At 36.6% G+C, this 25,608-nt stretch overlaps 1 protein-coding gene across 1 annotated transcript; it reads left to right on the plus strand.

The window, feature by feature from the left end:
• Positions 1–770: 770 nt before the first annotated feature.
• Calb1 (calbindin 1) lies at positions 771–25,608 on the plus strand. Its single transcript, XM_028780533.1, has 11 exons — positions 771–982; positions 1,469–1,545; positions 5,065–5,139; positions 14,596–14,679; positions 14,781–14,837; positions 18,122–18,199; positions 20,007–20,062; positions 20,167–20,206; positions 20,313–20,366; positions 23,534–23,605; positions 23,927–25,608. Exons 1-11 carry the CDS (start codon positions 904–906, stop codon positions 24,038–24,040), a joined length of 786 nt encoding a protein of 261 aa, XP_028636366.1. The 5' UTR covers positions 771–903; the 3' UTR covers positions 24,041–25,608.

Genomic DNA, 25,608 nt, shown 5'->3' on the forward strand with positions numbered 1-25,608 from the left:
CTCACCTAGAGATAGGAGAGGCGTAGCTGGTAAAATCAGTTAATGGGGCTGCTACTGAATCACTGGTTTGCCTAGTGACTACGTGTTACATTTCTTTCAGTTTCTACTTTGTAAGATGCAAGTAACTAACGGCATCGCTAAAATCACTTCCTTCTTAGCATCCTAAATTCTTATGAGTTAATTCTACTACATTCCAATAATTCTACTTCGAGCTTAAAAAGAAACAACAGCAAAACCAGCAGAATTCTGCATTCTCCTATCTCTAAGGAGAGCTCACATCTTAAACAGCCACGTGATGTCTCCATTAGCGCAATATAAAGCATTGTTGTGATTAACAACCCCATCGTAAGCATTAATCAAATTAAACTAATACTTGACAGTCTGATTTTGTTCAAACAAATACTGGACTGCCTCGATAAATAATAGGCAGACAAAATCGCCACTAACGTGGTTTATCAATCAGCTTTCCCTTCCATCTAAAAATCAATCCATTATAGGTATATTGCTTTACTCTAACATTTGGGAGTAAAAGCCTCCCTGGACCAGGGGGTTGTGAGGAGAGATGAGTCTGAGCAAGGGATCCCCACCACCTGCTGCTTCCTAGACTCCAAAACTCCAGCTCCAGCTATTTCCAGGGAAGAGAGAAATCTGGAGGGGAGGGGAAGAAGGTTGGTGAGAGCAAGAGGCGGGAGCTAGGAAAGGGAGGCAGGAGGAGGCGTGGCCCGGCCTGGGGCCGGCAGGATAAATACTGAGAACTGGGTGCGGGGTGCGGAGAACTCCGGAGGACGCCCGAACGGAGCAGCACCGCGGACAGCGCCCGGCCGCGCCGCGCCCAGATCAGCCTGCGCAGCCCTCTCGCCGTGAGGTTCTCGCTCAGCGCTCTCTCAAACTAGCCGCTGCACCATGGCAGAATCCCACCTGCAGTCATCTCTGATCACAGCCTCACAGTTTTTTGAGATCTGGCTTCATTTCGACGCTGACGGTGATTATTTTCTATCTTTTTAACCCTTTCAAGACCCGTCCCCACTCCTTCCCTGCTCTTTCCTTCCGCACCCTTTTCTGTTCTTTCCCGTCTTCCATCACCCTACCTAATCTTGTCTCCCCCCCCACACACACACACACACCCCAACTGCCGACCCATCATCCTGGAAGTTTACATTGTGTGTACGCCATCCCCATGCTGTAAGTATTCACCTTTCTAGGAACGGAAATAGTAGGACAGTAGCAAAGATTAGGAAACCTTGTCTCTCAAAAGTTTCAAACATCATCCCTGACACCCCTGCTACCCTCCTATGCACTCTATGCTGTTAAGTTTTACACCTCGGAAGCCAAGCGCTGCCGCGACTGTACCATTGCTGATTAATCGGTGCTCTGGCTACATAGCCTCCCAGGACGACTGTCCTGGAAATAACCGAGAAGAAACTTAGAAAGAGACATCTGACACCTGGGTGTCTCTTTGTCTTTTCAGGAAGTGGTTACCTGGAAGGAAAGGAGCTGCAGAACTTGATCCAGGAGCTTCTGCAAGCGCGAAAGAAGGCTGGATTGGTAGGCTTGGGTTTGTGCAGGACCCTTCAACTCGAAGACATACCTATTCTTGTGTTTCATAAAAGAGGTTTTGTGGGAGAAAGTAAAGGCGTACTTACTAAGAAAGGCGAGGGAGAACATATTTCCAAATTGCGTCAGAACAAAAAGTGTGTGGTGTGATGTGTGTGTGTGGGGGGGGGGCGTCTAAAGAGAAAATCCCTATTGTCTTAAATCGGTCATATATACTCTATAATCCTCCTTTCCTTAATAGGTCTTAAAAGGAAATATCGATGTGCAAGACCCTTCGTCAGATCCCCACCTCTACCACTGAGTTGGTTGTGTGATTTCTAACTTCTCTTTTCTAGACGATAAATAAGGGGTAGAAATACATTCCTGCCCCTTGGTGGTCAGGAGCAGATCTGCAGATTCTAGTGCCAATTTCTGCTGCGAAGTCAGTGTAACTGGGAACCGGACGGGGGAGGGGTGAGACTACAGCTTGCCTTCACCCTTATTCCTGAGCAAAGATAACCAGTTTGTAATAAGTGTGAGTGAGAATTTAGCAAGAAATGGTTTTTCGTTTTTATTGGAGAGAAACCCCCAAATTAACAAATCAATAAAACAAAGCATTGTAAAAATGTCATATATTGTAGAAAGAAAAAAATCTGACGAGAAACTATTAGTGATGGTTTTTAAATAAGCTATGGTTTTGACATAAGCCATTGGTTAAATAAATTATAATTATTGTTTAAGAATTAATTCCTTTGGGCCAAATTTATTTTTTGGGAAAGGATGATATCAATGTAAAAATAAAATCTACCCAACCAACATTTAAACATATGAGATGTTTGTATAAAGAATAGATTGAGAACTTTATAGGTCTGTTGGCATTTACATAAGACTGCTTTTCAGAAAGCAAGGTTGGACGTGAAGTAGTTAAATGTTAGTAGCCTTTGGTCTTTTGAACTAAAATTACAAATAAGTTTTTACATAAAGATAATATACATATCATCCCTAGATATTATGCAGCATGCCACCATTTCTAGTGCTGTGTGTGTGTGTGTGTGTGTGTGTGTGTGTGAGAGAGAGAGAGAGAGAGAGAGAGAGACAGAGAGACAGAGAGACAGAGAGAGAGAGACAGAGACAGAGACAGACAGAGACAGACAGAGACAGAGACCGAGAGGGGGGATATAAACAGAACTGTTTTTTGTTTTGTTTTTTGCATTTTGGGGGTTGGTTTTAGTTTGTTTGTGAGATTTTTGCTGTTGTTATGTCTACTGTATAGTAGATATCCTTATACAACAGCAAAAAGAATCGCCATACAGCTATAAATGCACTCACAGCTGTCTGTCAAGTTCCTAAAATTATGCCAAATTGACTTTAAACCAGATCATGCTCTGGTGTATTGTTTTACTCAGATTTAATACCATGTAATCTAAAGTGTGATAAAATAAGATCAAATAAAAATGTCTGCTATGCACTTTGGCCTCTTTTCCCCTTATGTATTAGCATGCAAATAAATTTGTGTACTAATATCACTATAGTTCATGGAACTTTAGCTGATAAGACAGCAGGAATTTTCTTCCTCATTTAAAATACATTCAATGTATATGGAAAGTCTTATTTTTCATAGAAATTATAATTACAGTCTTGGATGGTGCTTCTAAAAGCTAAATGACAATATTTTAATCTTCCAGAAGCAACTTTAATATTGAAATTTAGTTCTACTCTATAAGTACAAGTATTCATGAGATCTGTGATTTTCATCCCCTCATTTTAATACTTTCCTTTTTATTTAAAAAAGTTCAGGTGGAAGTTATAGAATTTAGAGCTTATTTCTTTTCTCTGCTCCCTAGAATCTAATTTTGGTTCATAAGAAGATCTAATTTGATTATAATTTGATAATATTAATTTTTCATACAAGCACATGGTCATATCAAATTGCGTAGTATCTTGATACCTGGGTATTTTTTGTGAATTACATAATAGGCTTTGGTTGGCTAACTAAAAAATCTAAATTAAGATCTAGAGAAAGAATTCATATATATTGGGCACATTTTTATTTAAACTAGTGATCTACTGCCATAAATCTACTTTTATATGTTTCTTCACTATTAAAAAATACATATGCTGAACTGATAAACCAGACTTCTCATTTTCTGACTTAGAAGGACAGAGAGGAACATTGATTTGACTCACCACGTTAATAATGTGAATGTCTTCATTTTCACTAAGTGAATATGATAGCCCAGTGTCCTGTTTCCAAAATCACCACCCTTCTGCACTGAACAAAGTGTCGTCATTACATTTAGACATCTTTATAAGTCTGCAATTGATAATGATGGTGATGGTGGTGATAATGGCATGCTTCTCACTATTTAAAAAATAGATTGCAACACAGTTGCTACCCAGAAACTTCCCAAGGTAAACATCAAGATTGCTACTTGAGCTAGTAGTATTCCATAATTTTAACATTTAAAAATGAAGGCTTTGTTTTTTGTTCACTTACAACTGTGTGTGAAAAGTCTGGGGCTGGTGTTCCCATGCTTGACACTGCTGAGCTATACACTTTCATTTCCTTGTAATTGTTTCTGAACCAAAATTAAATAAATGCAAATTGAAAGTTACCCATAGTCGAAGGGTTCTTTTAGGATCACAGAGTAATTAAATTAATTTATTGCTGCTTTCTATCTTAGTTCTGCTACATACTTACAATGGCTTCAAATGGGTAAATTCTGGCATTAGTGCTTTGGAGCTTCAGTGTGACCCTTACATTATATTAGACCGGCTATCTATCGCTACAGTAAACTTGGCACTACCATCTTGTTCATTAAGGTGAAAATTAAGACCTTAATTTGCTTCCTCAAGGAGGTAGAAAAGGGTATTAGTAAGAACTGACCTATTTTAAATAGACCAGTTCATATAACAGGATATTTTAAGTGGGCTTTGTTAGAGACCCACTTAAAGTAGCTTTCAGTTCATAACTCTCTAACATGTTGATATGCAAAGAGATTAAAAACAGGAATAACCACATTGGAGGTGGGAAAGCCAAAGGAGAAGATAACATTTACTTAATCATGCCAATGTACTATTTATTATACAAAAAATATGTGGGAAAAATAATATCTCGAGGGAAGTTTGGAAATATTTTTCTATGTTCCTAGTGAAAACACAAATTTTCCCAGTCATTTTCTCCCCTCATACTTTTCTCCCAACATTTAATTCTCTAATTTTATTTAATGAACACACACCTGTTTCAAGCCAGAAGGATCCATTGTTTGCAAACTGGATGGCTCTTTCACATATGCATATTTTGCTTGTGGGAGCCAAATCTACTCCTACCTCCCATAGATAAGACATAAGGAGATGTTATCAGACAAGACTATATAGCATAATAAAATAACCTTTCACAAAGCAAACATTTTTAAAATACAGTAACAGCTATTCTATTTCATGTTTAATTTTTTCTTTGCAGTCATTTATTAACATCATTATAAGAATTTTTTTACAAACATCTTATGTAATTTTTTTATATAATTTTAGGAGCTATCACCTGAGATGAAAACTTTTGTGGATCAATATGGGCAAAGAGATGATGGTAAAATAGGAATTGTAGAGGTAAGAAACTTATTCATCTATTTGATTGAATGAATGAACATCAACTTTAAAATTTATCAGGTCATCTTAAGTCAAACATAACTCAACCACAGAGGTCATTCAATGTCAGTGATATAGTATCTTGTCTTCCCACACATCAAATTAAAGATGGTAGCAACTTTAAAAGAGACCGAGGAGTTTAATGGATCCAAATATGCAGAGTTAGAAATGAAATGGTAAATCTCTCTCACCCTCCTGCTCACTGACCTAGTGGGCCAAGCAGGTCCTACCTTCTAGGTGAGCATACTCTCATCGCATCCTTTACCTTCTCCCCAGCACAGTGTCCAACATTTAACAGTGGATACTTCTCCGTGATTATTTTCAAATCAAATACTTTCAGCCCCACGAAGTTGTTATGGGAAAAGACTGCATCCTGACTGGTTTCTGAAAGTCTATTTCAGATTGATAGATGGCCTAGCAAAAGCACAAGAACTTTCCTACAATGGATGAACATTTCACTCTCTGGTATGTGGCACACATTTGAATCTCTAGAGGTTAAAACTGTGCATGCCACATCTTGCCTTTTGACATTGATTTTTCCTCTTAAAGACATCTTATTATGCCTATAATTTATCAAGGAAAAGAAATCAATTATGCATCCATCTATATTCTCAATTTGCAAAACAGATGTGGCTTCCCTTACTCCTACCAGTGATGTCTTAGCTGTGTTTAGCTCTGCCACCTGTTTTTTTAAAAAACTGGGTAGAAAGCTTCATCTAGAGGAATGAATAAAATAATATTTTGAAATATGACAAATCATAATTGTATTCATAAAACATTCTCAGTCTCTTCAGTTGTGAAGTGCTGTGGCCTTCAAAAATAGTTATAGATTCAAAGATTTAACCTGGTTTTCAAATAATTTATCTTATTAGGACAGGACACTTGTGGTGCCAGTGTGAAATACACATATTTTTAAACACCTACCACAAATAGAGTAAAGGAAGGACAGACTATTATTATCTTTGTAATTAAAATTTCTCCCTGGAGCATACGCTTTCCCCTTTTGCCTGTGTGCAACTCATTACTGTATAAATAGGTAATAGCTATTGAATTTACAGCTGATAGAGAGGCTGACTAATCAAGACAAGAATAATAAAGTTATGTTTTCTGAACAGACGTAAGAGGAGATAAATATTCAAAACTAGTTTGAAAAACTATAACACTTGATTTTCTAAATTGACTCTTTTGTAGTTTGACTACTTTATAATTCTAGGTGAAAGAAGATTATAATCTTGTATTTTAATAACTTCACCTTAAAGCAGTCTAATAGACTCAATTATTTATTATGTCATTTGTTTGGTGCTATGAGGTTATGTAGTAAAAGCATGCAGCTTATTCACAATATATTGAATTTTTAATTAGGTAAAATGAGTGAATCCGGTTTATAGTCTGTAAGATAGAGTCTAGCCATTTTGGACTTATCCTTTGAACTTTAATATCAATGAGAATCTGGCACCCAGAAAATGCATTATCTCAAGATATGGCAAAACACAGTCTCTACAAGTTTAAGATAATAACTATTAGAGGGAGTGCAAAAGATTTTTGAATGAATAAAAAGAAATGGAAGTAAAACAAGATGGATAACAAAGAGAAAAAGTAGCAAACCTGCCAAACAGCTTCACTTAATGACATTGTGCACTGAACCTTGTGAGACCTCATAACAGTTACTATCCAGGATTTGGAGAAGGCAGCTTGAACGAGATTATCTAAAGAGAAGAGAAATTTTAAATGGGGGAACAGGAAGAAGAGTGCCACAGTGGTTTACAGACTGTGTCCAGGGTAACTAAGTAAGAGCTGAGAGAAGATAAGTCCTGATGCATCCCTGGAAAAAAGAGTAAAATGTTACAGGAAACATACAGAAAACAGGGAGATGGTGGGGGATGTGTAGACTCTCAGTTCACCCTCTAGCATCACCAGAAAGTTGTTCATACTGTGTCCAATTTGATATGTGATATTACTTGCTAAGATTTCTTGTGTATAATGAGGTACTCCAATATAAAAAACCTACCTAGCTATAAGAGAACACAAAACCCCATGTATCCCAAATATATTAAAGTCCCCTTTCTCCTAGCAGGATGCCTTACTGATCAAAGAAGAAGGGGGTTCAACTAGCTTGTATATCATACTCACTTAATTTAGACTCCAGGACTCACTGAAGTCTAATCAAAGTAAATTAACATGCATGCAGCATTCTGCTTCCCTGAAGGCTCCACCCAATTGAATTTTAAAAAAGAAATATGTTACCTAATTTTCAATGTTCTGACCTGATACATAGACTGACACTTTCCACAGAATGCATTTTACCTAGACAAGTTAAAGAGAAAGAAATGTTGGTATGTCTAATATTCTGAATTTGGCAATTTAATGACTTCAGTAGATGTTAAAATTCACATGAAGGTGATTCAGTAATAACAAAATTGTAAATATAAATGCAAAAGACAAGCATCAAAAATTTGAGATAATTTGACAAATACCATTGCTGTTAGAAATACTCTAAATTTATTCATACTAATATAGTTCTGATATTAAGAAGGCCCATTCAAATGATTAGGAAAGCCGAATGATTTAGCAGGTCATGCAATTCTTTCCTCTAAGTCTCCCATGAAGTACACACAGATATTTCCTTTTGCTAGATGTCAAATCTTTAAGTGCTCCCTCTGTTCCCTTGGGCAACGTGTGGGAGCCTATCAACCTCTCTTGGCTTAGTGCTTCTATCTGTGCAGGTCAGTGCATACACTGAAAAAATAGATCTAAAAGCTATTTTAACCTAAAAACTGTAACAACCATTGAAGAGAAACTCCTCCAGCCATTTCCTCTACTCCTCCAAGATGGGATTTAAGCTTATACACTTACACAAGATGAAAGTTATTTTTCTTGCCAGACTACTTATCTACTTTAGAATGGTGGAAAATGATTAATGACAAAATCAGGTTTGAAATTTTGTTCTGGATACATTTAAATGATGTGTATTAGAAACACTTTTTGAATATAGGGTGCTTGATGATGAGGGATAAGTGTCTCAAAATCAAAAACATGTCAGATTATCTGACTTAAAAACTGCCTCAAACTACACGTTATAAAAATAGTCTCAGAACATCTGTTTCCTGGACTATGGGAAACATGACTGTGCAGTAACTTCATATGTCTATTATGAGCCTGTGCCAAACGAGATAATTCAGGTCAAGCAGAATACTGTAAAAACCCAGGATGCACAGTTGACATTATTACTAAAACAGAAATAAGCTACTAAAAAACCTACTCTGTCCTAAATGTCAAAACTTCTTTCCCTTCTCACATAATTTATTAAATTCGAGTTATTAAACTCAAATATTTTTAAGTTCATGATTATTTACCTACTACATTCCCTGGATTTACTTCTCACTGGAAGGAAAAAAACCCTACATGGCTCTTCAAATGTAAAAACGAATGCTTGTCTAACATGCTCAGGAAGGATGATTTGTCCCAGAGTTGTCTTCAAATGTGATGAATTCTGCTCTTTCGCATGCTGATGTGTCTGTCTCAGCTATTTGTCTCTCTATGAAGTCACCATTTGTGGTTTCTCTTCTAACACGTAGTATTTTGCTTTATTTTTGTGCCTATGTCTTGCTTAGAAATTGTTATGAAAAGGTATTTTTTAAGTCATCTGTCTTCCTGTAAGAGTCTTACTCTGGGAGGGGGCACTATGAAACAATCACCAGAAATCAACAGAGTGACCTAGAATTCAGCAGCCAGACAAGGCATGGCTAAGATTCCGACCTTCTCTAGAGCATAAGGCAAAACCTCCATATTCTGCTAGAGAATGAAGAGAGATGGCAAAGCGTGCAAGTCAAAATCTTGTAGGGCAGAGTTCCCTGGAAACAGACCTGAGTGCAATCGATACAAAGAGGATTGCTAGGAAGTATTTGGGAGAGCAAGGACAGTAGGCCTGGGCACGGAGGGATGCAGGGCCCTTACGAACAAAGCTTTAACGGAGTCTTCCTCTGTAGTGAGCTCTGAAGTGGAGGTGTCCCTTCAGAGATTTCCTAAGTTTTAAATAAGAGCCTAGGGGTTTTATATTCCTGTGTGGATTACCCATGAGATACAACCTTCTTGGATCCACAGACGTCTTTAGCCCAAACACTTCCGCAATGGGACAGTTGAGTGCACAGTAATACTTCTAGAACCAGAAACAACTCAGGGCAGCATCTCCCAATATCCATACTAGCCTCTCTCCCCAGCCCAGTAACAAAAGTAATTATGTCCAAGGGAACATCAGTGGTTTCATTTGGTTTTTTTTAACAAATGCATAAAACTCATTTGTTTTTTAAATAATTTAGTACTACAATGACTAATGTTAACAGTTTAATGAGATTTTAAAAGAATATTTTGTATATAGATATAGTCAGTATTTTTATAATTAAGATAAAAATAGCATGCACAAAAAATATACATCTACATACATCTATACTATCCATAAAAAAGAATGAGTATGGTGGTACACATCTTTAATCCCAGCTAGGGGGGTGGGGGGGGGCTTATAGCTGATTCTAGACAAAGTTAACATCATTCCTTGCATCAGTACAATGTAGATGGTATCTTCAAGGACAGGCAACTAGAAAAAGTTTGCTTCTTCATTTTTCAGTGCCAAGCAACCAATTCAATAAGCAAAGACTTAGGAAATTCCACTTGTTCCTACAGATGTCTGTTTTACTTTCTCTTCATTCTGTTGATTCGCTCTACTTTTTCTTCAACCCACATTAAAGACTGGGGAGTCTGTAAGAGGGAAAACAGGTAGCACAGTAATGAAAAAAATCATCAAGAATCTTGAAATCCCACCAGGACTTCTGTGGGCATAGTGATTTAGAAAATTTGAGAATAAAGCGGTCCTATCTAACATTCTGTAAGAGACCTTTGGCACATCCTAGACATTGTCTTAGCTGCTATAGATGGAGAATCTCCATACTCCTGTCTGAAATTTGAATACTACCTTGTATGCATTGACACAGAGAGCAACAGAAAACACAGGACTGCCACAGTGTAGAATTTATCTTGAAAGGAAATCTTTCTATTCACCCCAGGCACATATTATCCAAACACATGCATTGCTTTTTAAATGGCTATTTTGTCTTACAATGATAGTTTATATGAGCAAAGTTAATTTTTTAAAATAAGATAGTACTATAATGAGTTTAATGAGATTTTAAAAGTATTTGTATATAGATGCAGTCAGTATTTTTATAATTAAGATTAAAACAGCATGCACAAAGAAATATAAATCTGTACTATCCATAAAGAACAGCAGGTGTGGTGGTACACATCTTTAATCCCAGCACTCTGGAGGCTGAGCAAGTGGATCTCTAAGTTCGAGAACTAAACAAAGAAACTTTGTCTAGGAAAGCCAAAAAGGAGAAGGAGAGGGGGAAATGTTAGAGAAAGAAGAAAAGGAGAAAGAGGAAGAGAAGGAGGAAGAACAGAAGGACTATGACTCTCTTTATATGTGACATTCTAGAACTCTCTGATCTTTGAGTTACATAACCTTTGTAACACAAAGATAAGTGAATTTCCTTAACCTTATATCTAATCATTACTAATTAGTGTATTCTTTTACTTTTTCAATGTTTAAATAGTTGGTGGATTTTCAGAAGTATATTTTTTAAGAGAAATCACTATTTTTTTAGTTTAGGATAACATATATTCTATGAAATTCAAGCAATATAGAAAATTATATTAGTAGAGGATGTTGACTCTATATCATGTCAATGAAGTATTTCTAATTTTTTAAAAAAAATCATCAAGAAAATCACAAGCATGTATCCTATGCACCTGATAAGCTGGTCTCTGTTGACTCTGGATGGGCATAAAATGCAGACAAAAACGCTTTCTGAGTTCTTGAAGTGACCTGGGAAAGAACCCCTCAAAACATTTAAAGTTACATACTATTAAGTAAACAGTTGAGATTTGTTACTTCTATTTTCATACATGAGTGCATATGTTAATCATAGCTGTGACATAACATGGACAGACTTCCATCTTTACATAAAACCTCCTAACATGTACACTTACCAAGTTCCATTGGTCAACTTGTCTCATCACTGGCCTATTTCCTCGTTCTTTAAGACCTAGGATCTCAATTTTGTTGCTTCTTTGTTCTCACCTCTCTCCTGGACAAATCTTTCCTCCCTCCTCGCATCATTTGAAGTTATAAAAGAAGCATTCTGCAGAATGCCTTCAGTATTCTACACTGGGCTTTAGGCGTGTGGTTGTTTCTTCTCTCTTTGAAGACCTGCTCTATGCCCACAGTTCGTCCTCTCTCTCTTCTCATCTCTTCTCTTCTCTTCTCCTCTCCTCTCCTCTCCTCTCCTCTCCTCTCCTCTCCTCTCCTCTCCTCTCCTCTCCTCTCCTCTCCTCTCTTCTCTTCTCTTCCCCCATAGCTTCAGTGGAGACCTGCTTTCTGGGCCTAACTCATGCTTCTTTAATAATGAAAATCATTTATAACCACTTTCTACTAGTGGCCCACATACAGGTTCAGAGGAAAAAAACCTCATAAGGAAGATGAGTTCTAGATTTTCCTGAGTGGAAAGAAGCACAGCTTCTCATGGCCACTGGTAGCAATCACCAACAAATGTGTTGTTTGCATTCCAAGAGTGAAGGAGCAACCAACTCATCCTACTGTCATAAGCAAGAAGTGTGTTGCAGACTTAATTTCTTAACAACCATAAGATATAACTGAGTTTCAGAGTCTGCAAGTCACCAGATCAGATCATTCAATTTGTATCTCAATTCAAATGTTTGAATTATATTGAACTGTATTATTTCTAAGGGGCAGAATTTTATGGGTAAAGAAATTAACTATACAGATAAGACCTGAATGTTGTAATGAGCTGCCTGAAATATATATATAATACTATGTATTACTTTGTATATTATATATTATATTTATATATAATCTCACACTACAGTTATATAAATATATTTATGGACCAAAACCTGATTTAATTTCTAAAATTATTCTAAAGCCCTATTCTCTTCTTTTAGATGTGTTATCACCTACACATTATATATATATGCATATATATGTGTATCTCCACACTAGTTATCATGTACCCAGACTAGTGGCCTTTGCTTCTAGTTAAGATATTCTCTGACTGGATCACTACTCAATATTATAACAAGATTTATTTGTTTTTGTCTTTTACATTATTTTACCATATACCATATTTAAAGGCTATGAACATAATTGAAATTCCAGCCATTTTTCAAAGATTGAAAAGCAAGATAATTTAAAGGACATATACAATTCATGTGCCCATAAAGGGAAATGGCATTTTACATTAAACTTCAAACCTTAATGGGCCTAAAAGTTTGGAAGACGTTTAAATGGGCATGATGATCTTGCCCATTACTTGGTTGAGCACTTAGGACATCTTATGACCTTAATATTAATTTCAATCCCAGCTTCATAAACTGCAGATAACGACCCATAGAGATCACAATTTGGCAACAGTAAAAGTTTTCTGAATTCACATAAAAAAAATAATTAATTCAAAATTAAAAGCATAATGAACCCCAGGTGTTCTGGCGCACTTGCCATGCATGGCATCACTGCACCCTAGGTGCTGAGCGCACGTGTTCACCTGGCACCACACATGCATCATTCCATGCAACAGCAGCAAGCACTGCCCAAAACACCCCAGCTATCACTGTGACGTGCTGTGAATTTCAGTCGTTATACTCAACATGTGAAGTTTTCTGCTCTTGGATAAACATAATAGTTTAATTATGGGAAGCAAAGACTTCTAATATCTTCCTTCTGTCTTTCCAAAACATGCATCAAATTCGTGTATCTCTGTATTGTATTACAATGTTCGATTTCAAAATGTTCTCTTAGAACTGTTGAATTGAGTTTCACAAAAATTTGTTGGATGAATTCTGGCCTGCGTTTAGGACAGAATCTTCAACAATTTCTGTGATGTTGAAAAAACATGATTGTGTCATTTCATACTATATATCTTTATAAAATACTGTTCACCGCACTGACAATTTTATTGTACTTTAAGGAATTGCTACAGACAGATGAGTTCTGAGAGACTGAAGATGTTCTGCATTCTGCAGTATCAAACATCCAGCCAAGATTTAGCCTTTACATAAAAACAATTTAAGTTCATCTTTAAGAAATGGTAAAATTATATAAAAGAATGATTTTAAACTAACTTGTTATGGTTTATTATCGGTAACTGTTTTGTTTATATATTTATGTTATGCTTACCTAGGGTCACTTAAAACATTCTCAGGAGCAAAGAGACTATGAATGGGAGAAATTTAAGTAACTCTGATCTAGATATTTCAAGGCTAAGGGGTCATGTCTGTACTTCAGGGCATTTAACCACTGCTGAAAATCAGTTGAATGTTGTATGTGAAGGTTTATTCTTTAATGATGAAGGGTCAGTAATTCCACAGCACATATTTTGAGCCTAGGGCAGTCATTTCTCCTCACCTTCATTTTCTCGTGGTGAAGGTACTGAGGGCCAATGCAGCTAGGGAAGTTGCTGGGGACCACAGCTCATTAGCAGCAGAGCCAGAAATAGAAGTCACATCAGCAGTGGGGCCATCAATCCAGCTCCCTCCTTCTCTACAAGCAATAGATTATATTAGTCTTAAAATGGTATCTGTGGCTCCTTACTCCTCAAGAGAGAGAGGAAGGGCAGAGAACAGGGGAAGGAGGGAAGGAGGGGGAGAGGGAGGAAAAGGAGGAGAAACAGAGGAAGAGGTGTTAGATTATAGAATGAGATCTAAGGGAGAATGTCACAGAATCATGCAGTGGAGATCAAAAATTAACTTGAGCCCCAGATTCAAGCAGAGGCCACTGTTTAAGGGTGTTCGTTGATACTGTCAGGTTTCCTCTCTTTATGGAGATGTGCCTTTCTACCTCTTTCTACTGTTCTACAGTTGTCTTTGTCCCCTTTCCATTATGTTTCTCTTCAGAATTAGACATGGATATAATTTTTTCTTCCTTCCTTTCACCTTTATGCATGTATCTCAGAATTTCTCATTTCACATGAAATTTATTGCCATGCTGTGTTCCATCCTGTGCACCCGAAAAGGACCAAGACCTGATTGGTAGCTTACAGGTTATTCAGGATGCATATGCATGTGTGTGCAGCAGATCAGATGCGGTCCAGTACAGCCATCTCTTCTATTAGGCATGGAGGTCCTCAGGGCCATAGATACTGAAATGCACCTCTGAATTTTGCAGAAGCAAAGTACCAGACAGGGAAAGTGAACTGTGTCCTCTCTTCTCCTAGACAGCTGATATTTATCTGCTCCTACTTTCTCAGGCAACAGAGTTGCTCACTGAGCATGCTGAAGCGAAACCAAAGCAGCAAGTGATGGCATGGGCCCTTTCCAGGCTCCTCATGTCTGTTTTTCCATCTTTTCCAGTTGGCTCATGTCTTACCCACAGAAGAGAATTTCCTGCTGCTCTTTCGATGCCAGCAACTGAAGTCCTGTGAGGAATTCATGAAGGTAAAAATCCTCCCCCCTGTAAGAAAGATGCTGGGAGTAAGGGAATTGTTGGGTTTTATTGGTTTATTTAAATCCGGTTTCCATCTCCATATTTCTTGCAGACTTGGAGAAAGTATGATACTGACCACAGTGGCTTCATAGAAACGGAGGAACTTAAGGTGAGTGGACCAAAGCTGAGACTCAGCAGACTCCTTCCAGATGCAATCAGGAGCTGCTAAGGGGATTAGTAGCCTAAAAAAAAAAACCAACCTCATACAAAAGAAACTTATGTTGAGCCGTGGCACATTTGCACCCACTCTTTACATCATTAGTGAAACACCAGATCGAAAGACAGACTTCAAGTGCTTCTTGAGATTCTGTTCATCTGTGTGAGAGATTAGCGTCTTCTGTACTGTACCGACATTGTTACATAAGATAGATGAGTGCTTGTCATCCATACAGAGACAGATAGCTAGAAGTAGCTAACTATGCCAGCTAAGTACCCTACCACTCTCTGTGGAAATTTGAAATTTCAGTTTACATTTTTGATTGTGAGCTCAGCTTTTAATGGCTGAGCCATCTCTCCAGCATGAATTTTTATTTTATAAATTGAACACCTAAATAGGTTTCTCTTTCAAAGAGACAAACGACAGAGACCCGTGTTGTACCTTATGCATATTTATTTCATCTTTGCATCTACTATGTGAGATAAGCATCAGCCCAGAGACAAAAGGCCTGTAAAACATTGAGAAACCTGCTGAAAACCCTACAGAAAGGAGACACAGAGTTGTAATGTTTAACCCCAGAACCATCCTCATCAAAGGCCTCAGATACACCATATAACCTGCTGCCTATCAACAACATGAATTATACAAACTGTGGAAAACTAAAATTTTGAAAATAAAGCCATCAGTTCGTACATCACATGATAGAATTCTTCAGTGATGAGAAGACACATGACGGAGAGATATAAGGAAAATCAGTCTGAATCAAATGTAACCTCAGGACAAATCTCCATGTGATTCTACTGTTTCCCATCTTCAAAGCAAGAGTAGCAATACCGCAGTATCAGGTATAATATGGAGTCCAAGTATGATGCTGCACACTGTTCTATTAAATAGAAAGCATAACGAAGAATATTACACTCAATTCAGGAACAGGAGCAAATCTTCTACCTCATTTCCTCCAGCCAACTGGAAGATTTCTTAGCCAGAAAGGCCCTACGTCCTCTAACTTCAGAATAGAGTGATTAGTGGTAGCAAGGGCTAGTGGGATGGCTCAGGGGTTAAGGCACTGACAAGCCTGACAACTTGACTTTGATCTCCTAAGCCCTAAATGGTGGAAGGAGAATCATCCTCTGATCTGCACATATGTGTCATAGCACCTGTGTATGGTCACACTGACACATGCACACGCAAATACATTTTTTTTAATTTTTAAAAAGGAAGCAAGTGAATATTGTTGAGAGCATGTGCCTTCTATGTCACAGACATAGTACTGCATCTGAATTAAATCTCAGGTTTTATTCTTCAGAAAATTTGCCAGGTGGTTTATTATGACTCCCAGTGTATGGAGAGACAGAAGCTCAGAATGGCTGGGGAACTTTTCAAAATGACACAGCTGCCTAGGAATGGAACCTAGGCTTGGTCCTAGAGTGTCTGCTAACATCAATAAACATGGTTTTTTCTATGGCACCATGTGCCTCAAGCTTCACCCACTGTGAGCTGCTTCTGCTCTGCTATGTAGGAAAACGGGTGCATTGTTTTCCTAATCATCTGCCAACATGATTTAAGAAGGATAGAAGTTTAGAGATTAGACTGGTTCATTTGAACCACTGTAAAATTGCTATAACAGATTCAGCTGCAGCCTCTTTAGAGCGCCAACAATTTTAACATAAAGTTCCTGAAAGCAACGTCTTTTAGAAACACTGCTCTGTAGCTGAAGTCCACAAGCTGCCAGGGAAGCTATTGTGGTTTTATTCTTTTAGACTAAACTATCACAGTATAAAATAAAAACTTTAGCTCACTTCAATACTGACCTCAAAATATTCTCAGAGTCTCATTCTTTGTTCTAAATTTTATCCTGAGAAAGGAAATTCTAAATAGCAGTCCCGTTCCCTGGAGAATTTTAAAGACACATTGGCATTCTTTTTTAATGGGTAATTCAAGAAAGCTAATTTTAAGGAAAGAAAGCTAATTTTAAGATTCATAATCGAGTAAAACTTCACTTGCTCTCAGATATGACTTTGAATCCTAGTGTCCCAAGGTTTCTCCAAGGCTATTTTTGTGACCACCATTTCACTGTCTGATGAGACTTTTTATTTAACCCAATTAATCTATGACAAAAAAAAAAGCTTCAGAAAGCTCAAAAATAAATCTCACCGCCACCAGATAACTGAATTTTCTATGGATTTCACTGTGGATCTGAAGCAGAATGTTCGAAGAGAAAATAAATGCATCACACCAGGAAGCAGCCCTTCCTCGGAAAAAAAAAAAAAAATAAAGTCTACCCAGCAGAGATTGTTCTCTTTAAGGAAGGAGCTGGAACACGGTCAAAGATGCCAACGAAACACAGCCCTCCAGGTCTTTCTGGACACAGGTCTGCTCAGTTTCCATAGCTGCATTAATTCATTTTCTGAGGAAAAGAAAGAGTGGCAAATGAACATTCATACAGGAAACGAAAGGCTATTACATCCCTCAGAATTCACATTGACATTTGTATAGCAAGCTTTGGCAAAGCTTTTATTTAATTTTTATCTCTGTAAAACAAAAATTAAACTTGCTCCCAAGTTCCAACTGTTAATAGTCATTTGCACCCTTCCCACATTAATCTCCGTTAAATTATGATTCATATGTCCCTCAAGAATTCGATGTTACCAACTGTTGTACTTTGTACAGTCAGCGGAAGCATTGGAACAAGACTCTGTGCATACTGTGATGCTTAAGAGCTAACCACCAGGCTGTCTGGGGAATGGACACTCACTGCAGACATATAGGCAAATATGTCCCAGGATGTGGCAGGAAATACATTTAAATTAGCATCATATTTCCATTCAGATTGCTGAACATTCTTCACACAGGTTAGAGAGGTACAGAGATGGTACCTTATACTTCTATCAGGAAGATTGGGTGAACACAGGTGAAGAGAAGCATCCATTGTGGTGATGCTTTAAGTTTTAATTGCAATTCTTTTACATTACACAGTCCACACTCTCCTTTAATTATAATCATAAGAGCACAACATAACTCTGACTGTGACACACTGGGTCTCAGGAAGAGGAAAGTGTTGTGCCTGTCACAAGTCGCTTCATTTTGGGATGTCACAATGACCACCTGACTTTCAGAGTCCTCTCCTCACCCGGCTCTACCATAGAGGTTTTCTTTGCATTCATCCAGGTATACTCTGTTGCAAAATACATATTATCAATGAAATTTTCTGAGTGCTCTTTTTTTTTTTTCAACAGAACTTTCTAAAGGACCTACTAGAGAAAGCAAACAAGACCGTGGATGATACAAAACTAGCTGAGTACACGGACCTCATGGTAAGACTAAACTAGAAAAGATTTGGACAAGAACTCAATGAGCATATTGTCTGTGGTTTTGCTAAGTCTAGGAGAATACCTGGGATGGAATAAATAAACCGCAGCTTGCACATCACATGACCACAAATGAGCACTTCTAATGAAGCTGTGTCACACTTATCTCTCAAAAGATGGCCTCTCTTTAAAGGCAGAGTAATTGTATATATAGCTTATATAGCTTATACATGTTATATCTGTACATAGAATATAAGTGACATTACCCTTTGGTCATAGAAATTCTGAACTTACTGTTGCCATAGTTTAGAAAACCACAGAGTTTTCGAGAGTTTAAGAACGGATGATTACTTTATTCATTAAATTACTTTAAATTTGTTTTTATCCTTTGGTTTTTATTATTTTAAAATATTTTATCCGTGCTATGAATGAGCAGATGCAAACACACCTTACACGATGTTTTAGTAATTGTATAAACAGTACTTGTTATAAAAGTTGAATAATACAGTCACAAAACTTCTTTAAACAAAGATGTCTAATGCAAATCAATTACTGAGGTTCTAGAGAAAATAAACATGCGTGAAGTTACTTGTCTCAAATAGGTGGTTCACTCATCTTGACTCATCCTAGGGTTAACAGATCCAAACAATAGATATGCTTGTGTTTTCTCTACATTCTGAAAAGTTATGAGTTCTTACCCCGTGGGTTAAGTAAATAAATGATAAGCCATTACTCCTGTGCTACATCTGATTTGGGATACCCTGAGAAACGATCCTCTAGAGGTTTCTATTCTGGTCAGTGCTGCTGACGTTTACTTGCAGTGTTTTAACCCCTCGGTACAGTTCCATCTGCTTCTGTAGCATCAAACAGGTGGGAGATGTTCTTGCTGCATCATGAAGGCAAGACCTAAGCTGTCTTTGGTTCTGTCTTTGGGGAGTGGACAATAACCTACATTTATCAATTTTCTCATTTGTCTCCATCTTAAGGGATTCTATTTAAAGTAAAGTCGCCTTTACACAGGTAGGATTCTGAAGCTGGGAGCTTCAGATGGGAGCTTCCCCCTGTTGGTCTGGCCCAGTAGAACTGATTAAATGTCATAAACCAGTTCCAATCCAGGAAGCAATTAATCAAGAACTAATTAAAATTTAAATATATAGGTGAGGAAACATTTCCCTATGGGCACTAAACTCTGTGATCTAGTTGTCCAGTATCTTGGTAGACAGTATAACAATATTAAAATTTACGTCAGTAGATTGTAAAATGCTGTGTCAGTACAGAACCCTGAAAAAAGTTGTAACTTCCAGAAAAGAATCCTTAGATCAACTCAAACTTTTCTTTTTCATTTAAAAAGAACTCTTTAAACTTCTAAACACTGTCTTTAACATGGACTTTTTCTCAAATATATTTTAAAATGCTACACTTGGCAAATTTAGTATGACATTACCTTCATTATAGCAATATTCACTGCTTTCTAAAATATGTGAATGTTTCCCGAATAAGTATATGTGTTTATGTCTGAGTGCATCTCAGTATGTGATATTTAATTGCAACAGTGAGTTAGAAAATATTGTTAAGTACCCAATGAAAATTAAATAATTTGAGATTATTCAAAATATCTTAGTCTTGTTATCCATTTACTGCTCTTGTTGAATTTTGTGCTTTAAAAGCAACCCTTTAAAAAACATGCTGGGGCTGTAGTTCAGTATTAGAGCACGTACATTGCAGGCACTCAAGATATTTGACTTTTGAATGTTTGTCTCCTTCATTCAATAATGTATAACTCAGTGTCCCAAACAATAACAATGCCTTTCAGCTGAAACTATTCGATTCAAATAATGATGGAAAGCTGGAACTGACAGAGATGGCCAGGTAAGTTTCAGAATTACGCAGATGTTATTAGAATAAACAGAACCTCATCTAAAATTCCAACCAATTAACATAATGTTTTTTTTTCTCTCTCTCTCTCTCAACAGGTTACTACCAGTGCAGGAAAATTTCCTTCTTAAATTTCAGGTAGTTGGCTTTTCTCTATATTTTCCTTAAAAACCCAGGTTTGTCAAGAGAAACAAGCTGAAATACATTATCACTTTTTGACTGAACCTCTCTTCTGACTCCTTAGGGAATCAAAATGTGTGGGAAAGAGTTCAATAAGGCTTTTGAGTTATATGATCAGGTAAAAGCATTTTTTTCCTTTTTTTCTTTAAAAAAGTATTATGAAAACAATTTAACGTGAAATCTATTCTCTTGTAGTTTCAAGACATGTATTATTAGCTATAGGAGAAAGATTGTACGGCAGTTATTTAAAACTCACCTTACACATTTGAAACTGGACACTCATTGCTGACTTCCCATTTTCTCTGTTTCCCCTTCCCTGAAATCCACTAGTCTGTTGCTTCCAAGAGTTTCACTATTTTAGAAACATTGTATAAGAATCCACCTCTAACAAGCTTATTTCGCCTTGTTGTTCTCAAGGTTCACTGACATTATAATATATTACAGAGTATCCTTTTTAAATGCAGAATAATATTGTGCTATATATGTATTTATGATCTCCATACAAACATATATATATATATCTATATATGTGTGTGTATACACACACAGATATATATATTTTTTTCAATTAGGCTGTTTCCACACCTTCACTATTGTGAAAACACTGAATGAACATGGAATGTTAATACCTATAAGAGATCCTGAACTTTTGGATAAAAGAACAAAACTGTGATGTTTTATATCATGTTAGTTGTATTTTTTAATTTGTTGGTGTATCAATATTGCTGTACCATTTTGATTTTCTATTAACAGTGTGCACATGTTTCCAGTTTATTCATATCCTCACCAACACTTACTTCCTTTACTTGTATGGTAATAGTCATTCTTGCAGCTGTAAAATGATACCTCATTTGTTTTCATTTGCATTTCTGTGATGAATAGTAACACTGATCACCTTTTCATAAACTGATTAGCCATTTATATCATATTTTTGGAGAAGTATCTATTCACATTTTAGCCCATTTTTAAATCAAATTAGTTTTATGTTGATTAAAGACAGATATTCCTTACATCTTTTAATATTGCATTCCTTTAGGTGCCTTACCTGATAAATTGTCTGCAAATATCTTCTCCTGTCTGCAGGCTGACTTTACCCTAGATGGTTCTTTGCAACATCTATGCTGAGCTCCACTGTCTTTCTGTAGTTTGTACTCTGTGCTCATAACATACAAGCTCACTGTGAAGACCAGTACCATGAACTTTCTACCGATTTTATATGTTTTGCTGTCTGTTTTAGGCTTTGGTTTTGACACAAGGTCTCATGCTGGCTGGCCTGACATTCACTATATTAACCAGGCTGGCCTTGAACTCACAGATCCATTTCTTATGCCTCCTTAGAGCTAAGATTAAAGGTGTGTATCATCATACTTGGCTCTAGGAGTTTTATATCTTCATGATTTCAATATTTGCATTATGTTAATTTTGCCCAGATTAAAAAAACAGGGGTCCAGGTTTTCCCCCTTTTGCATGTGGATACAGTTTTCCTCATACTTTTTGCTGAAGAGACTACCCTGTCCTTCTACTCAGCCTCCTAGAGAAAGATCAGTTGATTCTATGCATGTGGACAAATTCCAAAACTAATATTCTATTCTGTTCTGTTCTATTCTATTCTATTCTATTCTATTCTATTCTATTCTATTCTATTCTATTCTATTCTATTCTATTCTATTCATCTCTATTGTCTCTATTCATCTCTGTATCAGTCTCTAAGTAAATACCATACTGTTTTGGTTACTGTAATCGAGTACTTTATTTTGAAATCAGAAACTTCTGGTGCTTTTTTCATGTTTGTTTATATGTTTGTTTGTTCGTTCATTTGTGCAGGAAAGTACACCACAACATGTCTTAGTCGCTGTGCCATCTTACCAGTCTGACACCTTTATTTTCATCCTTTTTTTTTCCCTCTAAACTATTTCAGCTTTGGGTCTTTTGAGATTATATATTATTTTAGTTGTATCTTTTATATTTCTTCCTAAAATACCATTGGAGTTTGGAAAGGGATTACATTGATCTTTAGAATTAAATAATATGAACACTTTAACAAGATTAAGTCTTCCAATCCATAAGCACAGGTGCTTCTCCATTGGCTTGTGTCTTTGGTATCTTTCACCAGAGCTTTACAACTGCCAGTATACATGTGTTTTACTTTCATTGCTAAGTTTACTCTTAAGCCATTTATTCTATTTTTAGTACTATTACAAAAGGATTTTAATATCTGTTCTGAAACAGAACATTATTTTTAGATGTAGATTTTTATATCTTATGATTTTACTAAATTTGCTTATTAATGCCAACATGTTTTTTTAAAGATTTATTTTTATTGATATGAGTACACTGCAGCTATCTTTAGACACACACTAGAAGAGTGCTTCGGATCCCATTACAGATGGTTGTGAGCCACCACATGGTGGCTGGGAATTGAACTCGGGACCTCTGGAAGAGCAGTCGGTGCTGTTAACCGCTGAGCCATCTCGCCAGTCCACCAACATGTTTTATATTCAGAATGTTCTACATTTAAAAATCATATTATTACTTTCTACTCAATTTTTTCTGGTCTACAATTTCACCCTGGGGAAAATCTGGAAAGCACTCACCAAAGAAAATAGAAGCCTCAAACTAAAGGTTCACAATTTTTAAAAAGTATGGGCAGCTGAAATTACACAACCAAGTCATTCAACAGAAAACATGCATAGTATATCTCACATTACATGATATACTAGCCTAAGCCATGCCACTGTGAGGCTCTGAATAAAGAACCTAAACCCTCTGAGCCACAATCTTGTTTGTAAATAGAAAATAATAATGGTATTCCCTGGCAGAGTTAAATGAAAACTAAGCTAGAGAAGACATTCCACGGAAGTATCTCACATTAAAAAAAGATTAGAACTTCATATATAAGGAAAGATTAGATGTGAGTTTGTTAGTTCATGCTTTTGGCTTCTAATTTCTCTATTCTTGGACCTTGACTCTATGTAACTGTGGCCCACTGGAGTGACATTAAACCAACCACTGCTTCCCCAAGCTACAGTGTTCTCCTTTGTTGTAGGAATACATTTGGTTTTACTTATTTATTCCCATGGAAGATACTTCAAACATAAAGTGAAATAGTAAATGTGAGCATACTTTGAAATTTTCAATCTGGTTCACAAATGTAAGCTCACCTATTTTGGAACTGTTAAGGGCTCTACCCCAACACAGCAGGTTAGGGTACCCACCAATGGGGACCTTTTTTTCTGAGGGCTCTAGCTACTTCTAATGTACACTGTTTCATTTCATCTCCCCCAGGATGGCAATGGATACATAGATGAAAATGAACTGGATGCTTTACTGAAAGATCTGTGCGAGAAGAACAAACAGGTAATTTAGTAGTCATGTCAGTTATTTCTTAGGCAGACTTTAGGGAATTGCCCAGAAACAACCATACATCTGTTGTGGAAATATATTGAAAGAATTTTCAATACACAGGAGTAGATTTGAATTCTTAACTCGAATTGAGTCCAACACAAATCAGTAAACTGTGACAGATTTGATTTAGAAACGACTTGATGACTATTTGCATTAATAAAAGATCTCTTAATGGATTGCTGTAGCAAGCAGTTCCTCAAGTTTTATCACTGGCCAGTGGTTAATTAATGTCCATCTTTAATTGGATTACAATGCTATCTATGTCCTATACAGGAGTTGGATGTTAACAATATTACTACATACAAGAAGAACATAATGGCCTTGTCGGATGGAGGGAAGCTGTACCGAACAGATCTTGCTCTTATTCTCTCTGCTGGGGACAACTAGAGTTGGTGGCCACAACCACTTGCTAATGATACATTGTATCTAAAACCATAACTGTGCGCTATAAAGGAGTAGGCTGTATTTTCTTTTATATCTGTAAATTCTACTGCATATAGAGAATTATTCAGGATGTGTGGCGCATTCTTTTCTGCTTGTTTCTATACTGTTTGTAATGTACAGTTTTTGTAAGCATATAATTGAGAAGAAGAAAGTCCATGCTTAGGCCAGGCAGTAAAATCAATTTTAAAAAATGAATCTAACATGGTTTTGCTTTCATAAATACAGATGAGCACTTGGATTTCCCTAAACATTCTACCATCTCAAAATTTCTAGTGTCATATGTCTAAATGTACATCTGCCATTGAGTAAAAGAATAACTCATGACAACCCAAGTGTTGTTATTTTCGGCAATCATAGAACTGTCCCACAAGCACCTCTGTGCTGTTACCATCTAGTGGAAGGGATGTGCTTCTGCTTCTGAAGCACCAAATATCAATAGTTAACCTATGGCTTTATTATAAAATGATCTCCCTAGAGATTTAGTTTACTGATCAGTGACTTGTCTACTGCTTATATAGATACCACACTATTGACTCAAGCTGGCTCGGTGGCAAGGGAAGGTAGTCAGATGACACATAAGTCTGTCTGATTTTATGCCTATATTTCCAAGAAGTCTATTGCCAGAGAGTATGACATTAGTCCATTTTCTAAATTATTTTCATGTGTTCCAGATGACAATTATTCTAGTAAACTGCTGTTTTATGTCATATCCTGTGTGTACTCTCTGATTAAATTCAATGTACTGAGTATTCTGGTGTCTAGTTTGCATACTTCCTGGATTTTCTATGTAGACTGTTCATTTCCACCAAGGGTTTCTGCTGCCTCTGAAAATATTTTTTTTCTAGCTATAACTACTCTATTTTTAAAATGTAATTGAATTTTAATGTAAGATTCACAGCAGCCTGATTATTGAATGTTATTTCACCAAAACTTGTGTATTCTGTGGGTTCTATGTTTCATATTGAGATCAGCATTCAAAATAGTTCTGTTTCTATCTGCAGAATTCCAGATGAGTTGAAGATAGCAACAGAAGAGAAATACTAATATAATAATTTATCTTATCTAGCAAATGATATTCTAAAACCTTCACTGACCCACATGTACCTAAATTTCATGTATCCTTTAGCTAGTATGACCTATGCTGGTTATTGGTGACAAATTCTGGTTAATTTCCTGGATTCTTTATTTTGAAACAAAAACCAATGACAGAGTCTATGAAATTTATAGTTATCACCTAATAGAAATTTAGGTCAGGCTGAATTAAGCGCTTTTTTCCAATTCATAAAAATAATAGCAACAAAACCAAGTATATAAACTTTTTCCCTCAAGAATGAATATAAAAGGAATCTGTTGCAAAACAAACAAACAAACAAACAAATAACAACAGAATGCACTATATTCCAGGATGGGAAGGAGTGATACACTGGTGGGCTTCAGAATGTATTTGGAAGCAGTGACTTTACACTGAATTTAATTACCAAGAATAAAGAAAATAACATTACTCTCTCATA

Source organism: Grammomys surdaster, unplaced genomic scaffold (assembly GCF_004785775.1).
Source record: "Grammomys surdaster isolate TR1022 unplaced genomic scaffold, NIH_TR_1.0 97, whole genome shotgun sequence".
Taxonomy (NCBI): domain Eukaryota; kingdom Metazoa; phylum Chordata; class Mammalia; order Rodentia; family Muridae; genus Grammomys; species Grammomys surdaster.

What these genes read in the sequence shown, in the direction of transcription:
- Calb1 (XM_028780533.1), top strand. Translation starts at nt 904, where the DNA reads ATGGCAGAATCCCACCTGCAGTCATCTCTGATCACAGCCTCACAGTTT. An exon ending in GAACTGACAGAGATGGCCAG is followed by an intron (nt 20,063 to 20,166) that starts GTAAGTTTCAGA and finishes CTCTCTCAACAG; the next exon opens with GTTACTACCAGTGCAGGAAA. An exon ending in ATTTCCTTCTTAAATTTCAG is followed by an intron (nt 20,207 to 20,312) that starts GTAGTTGGCTTT and finishes CTGACTCCTTAG; the next exon opens with GGAATCAAAATGTGTGGGAA.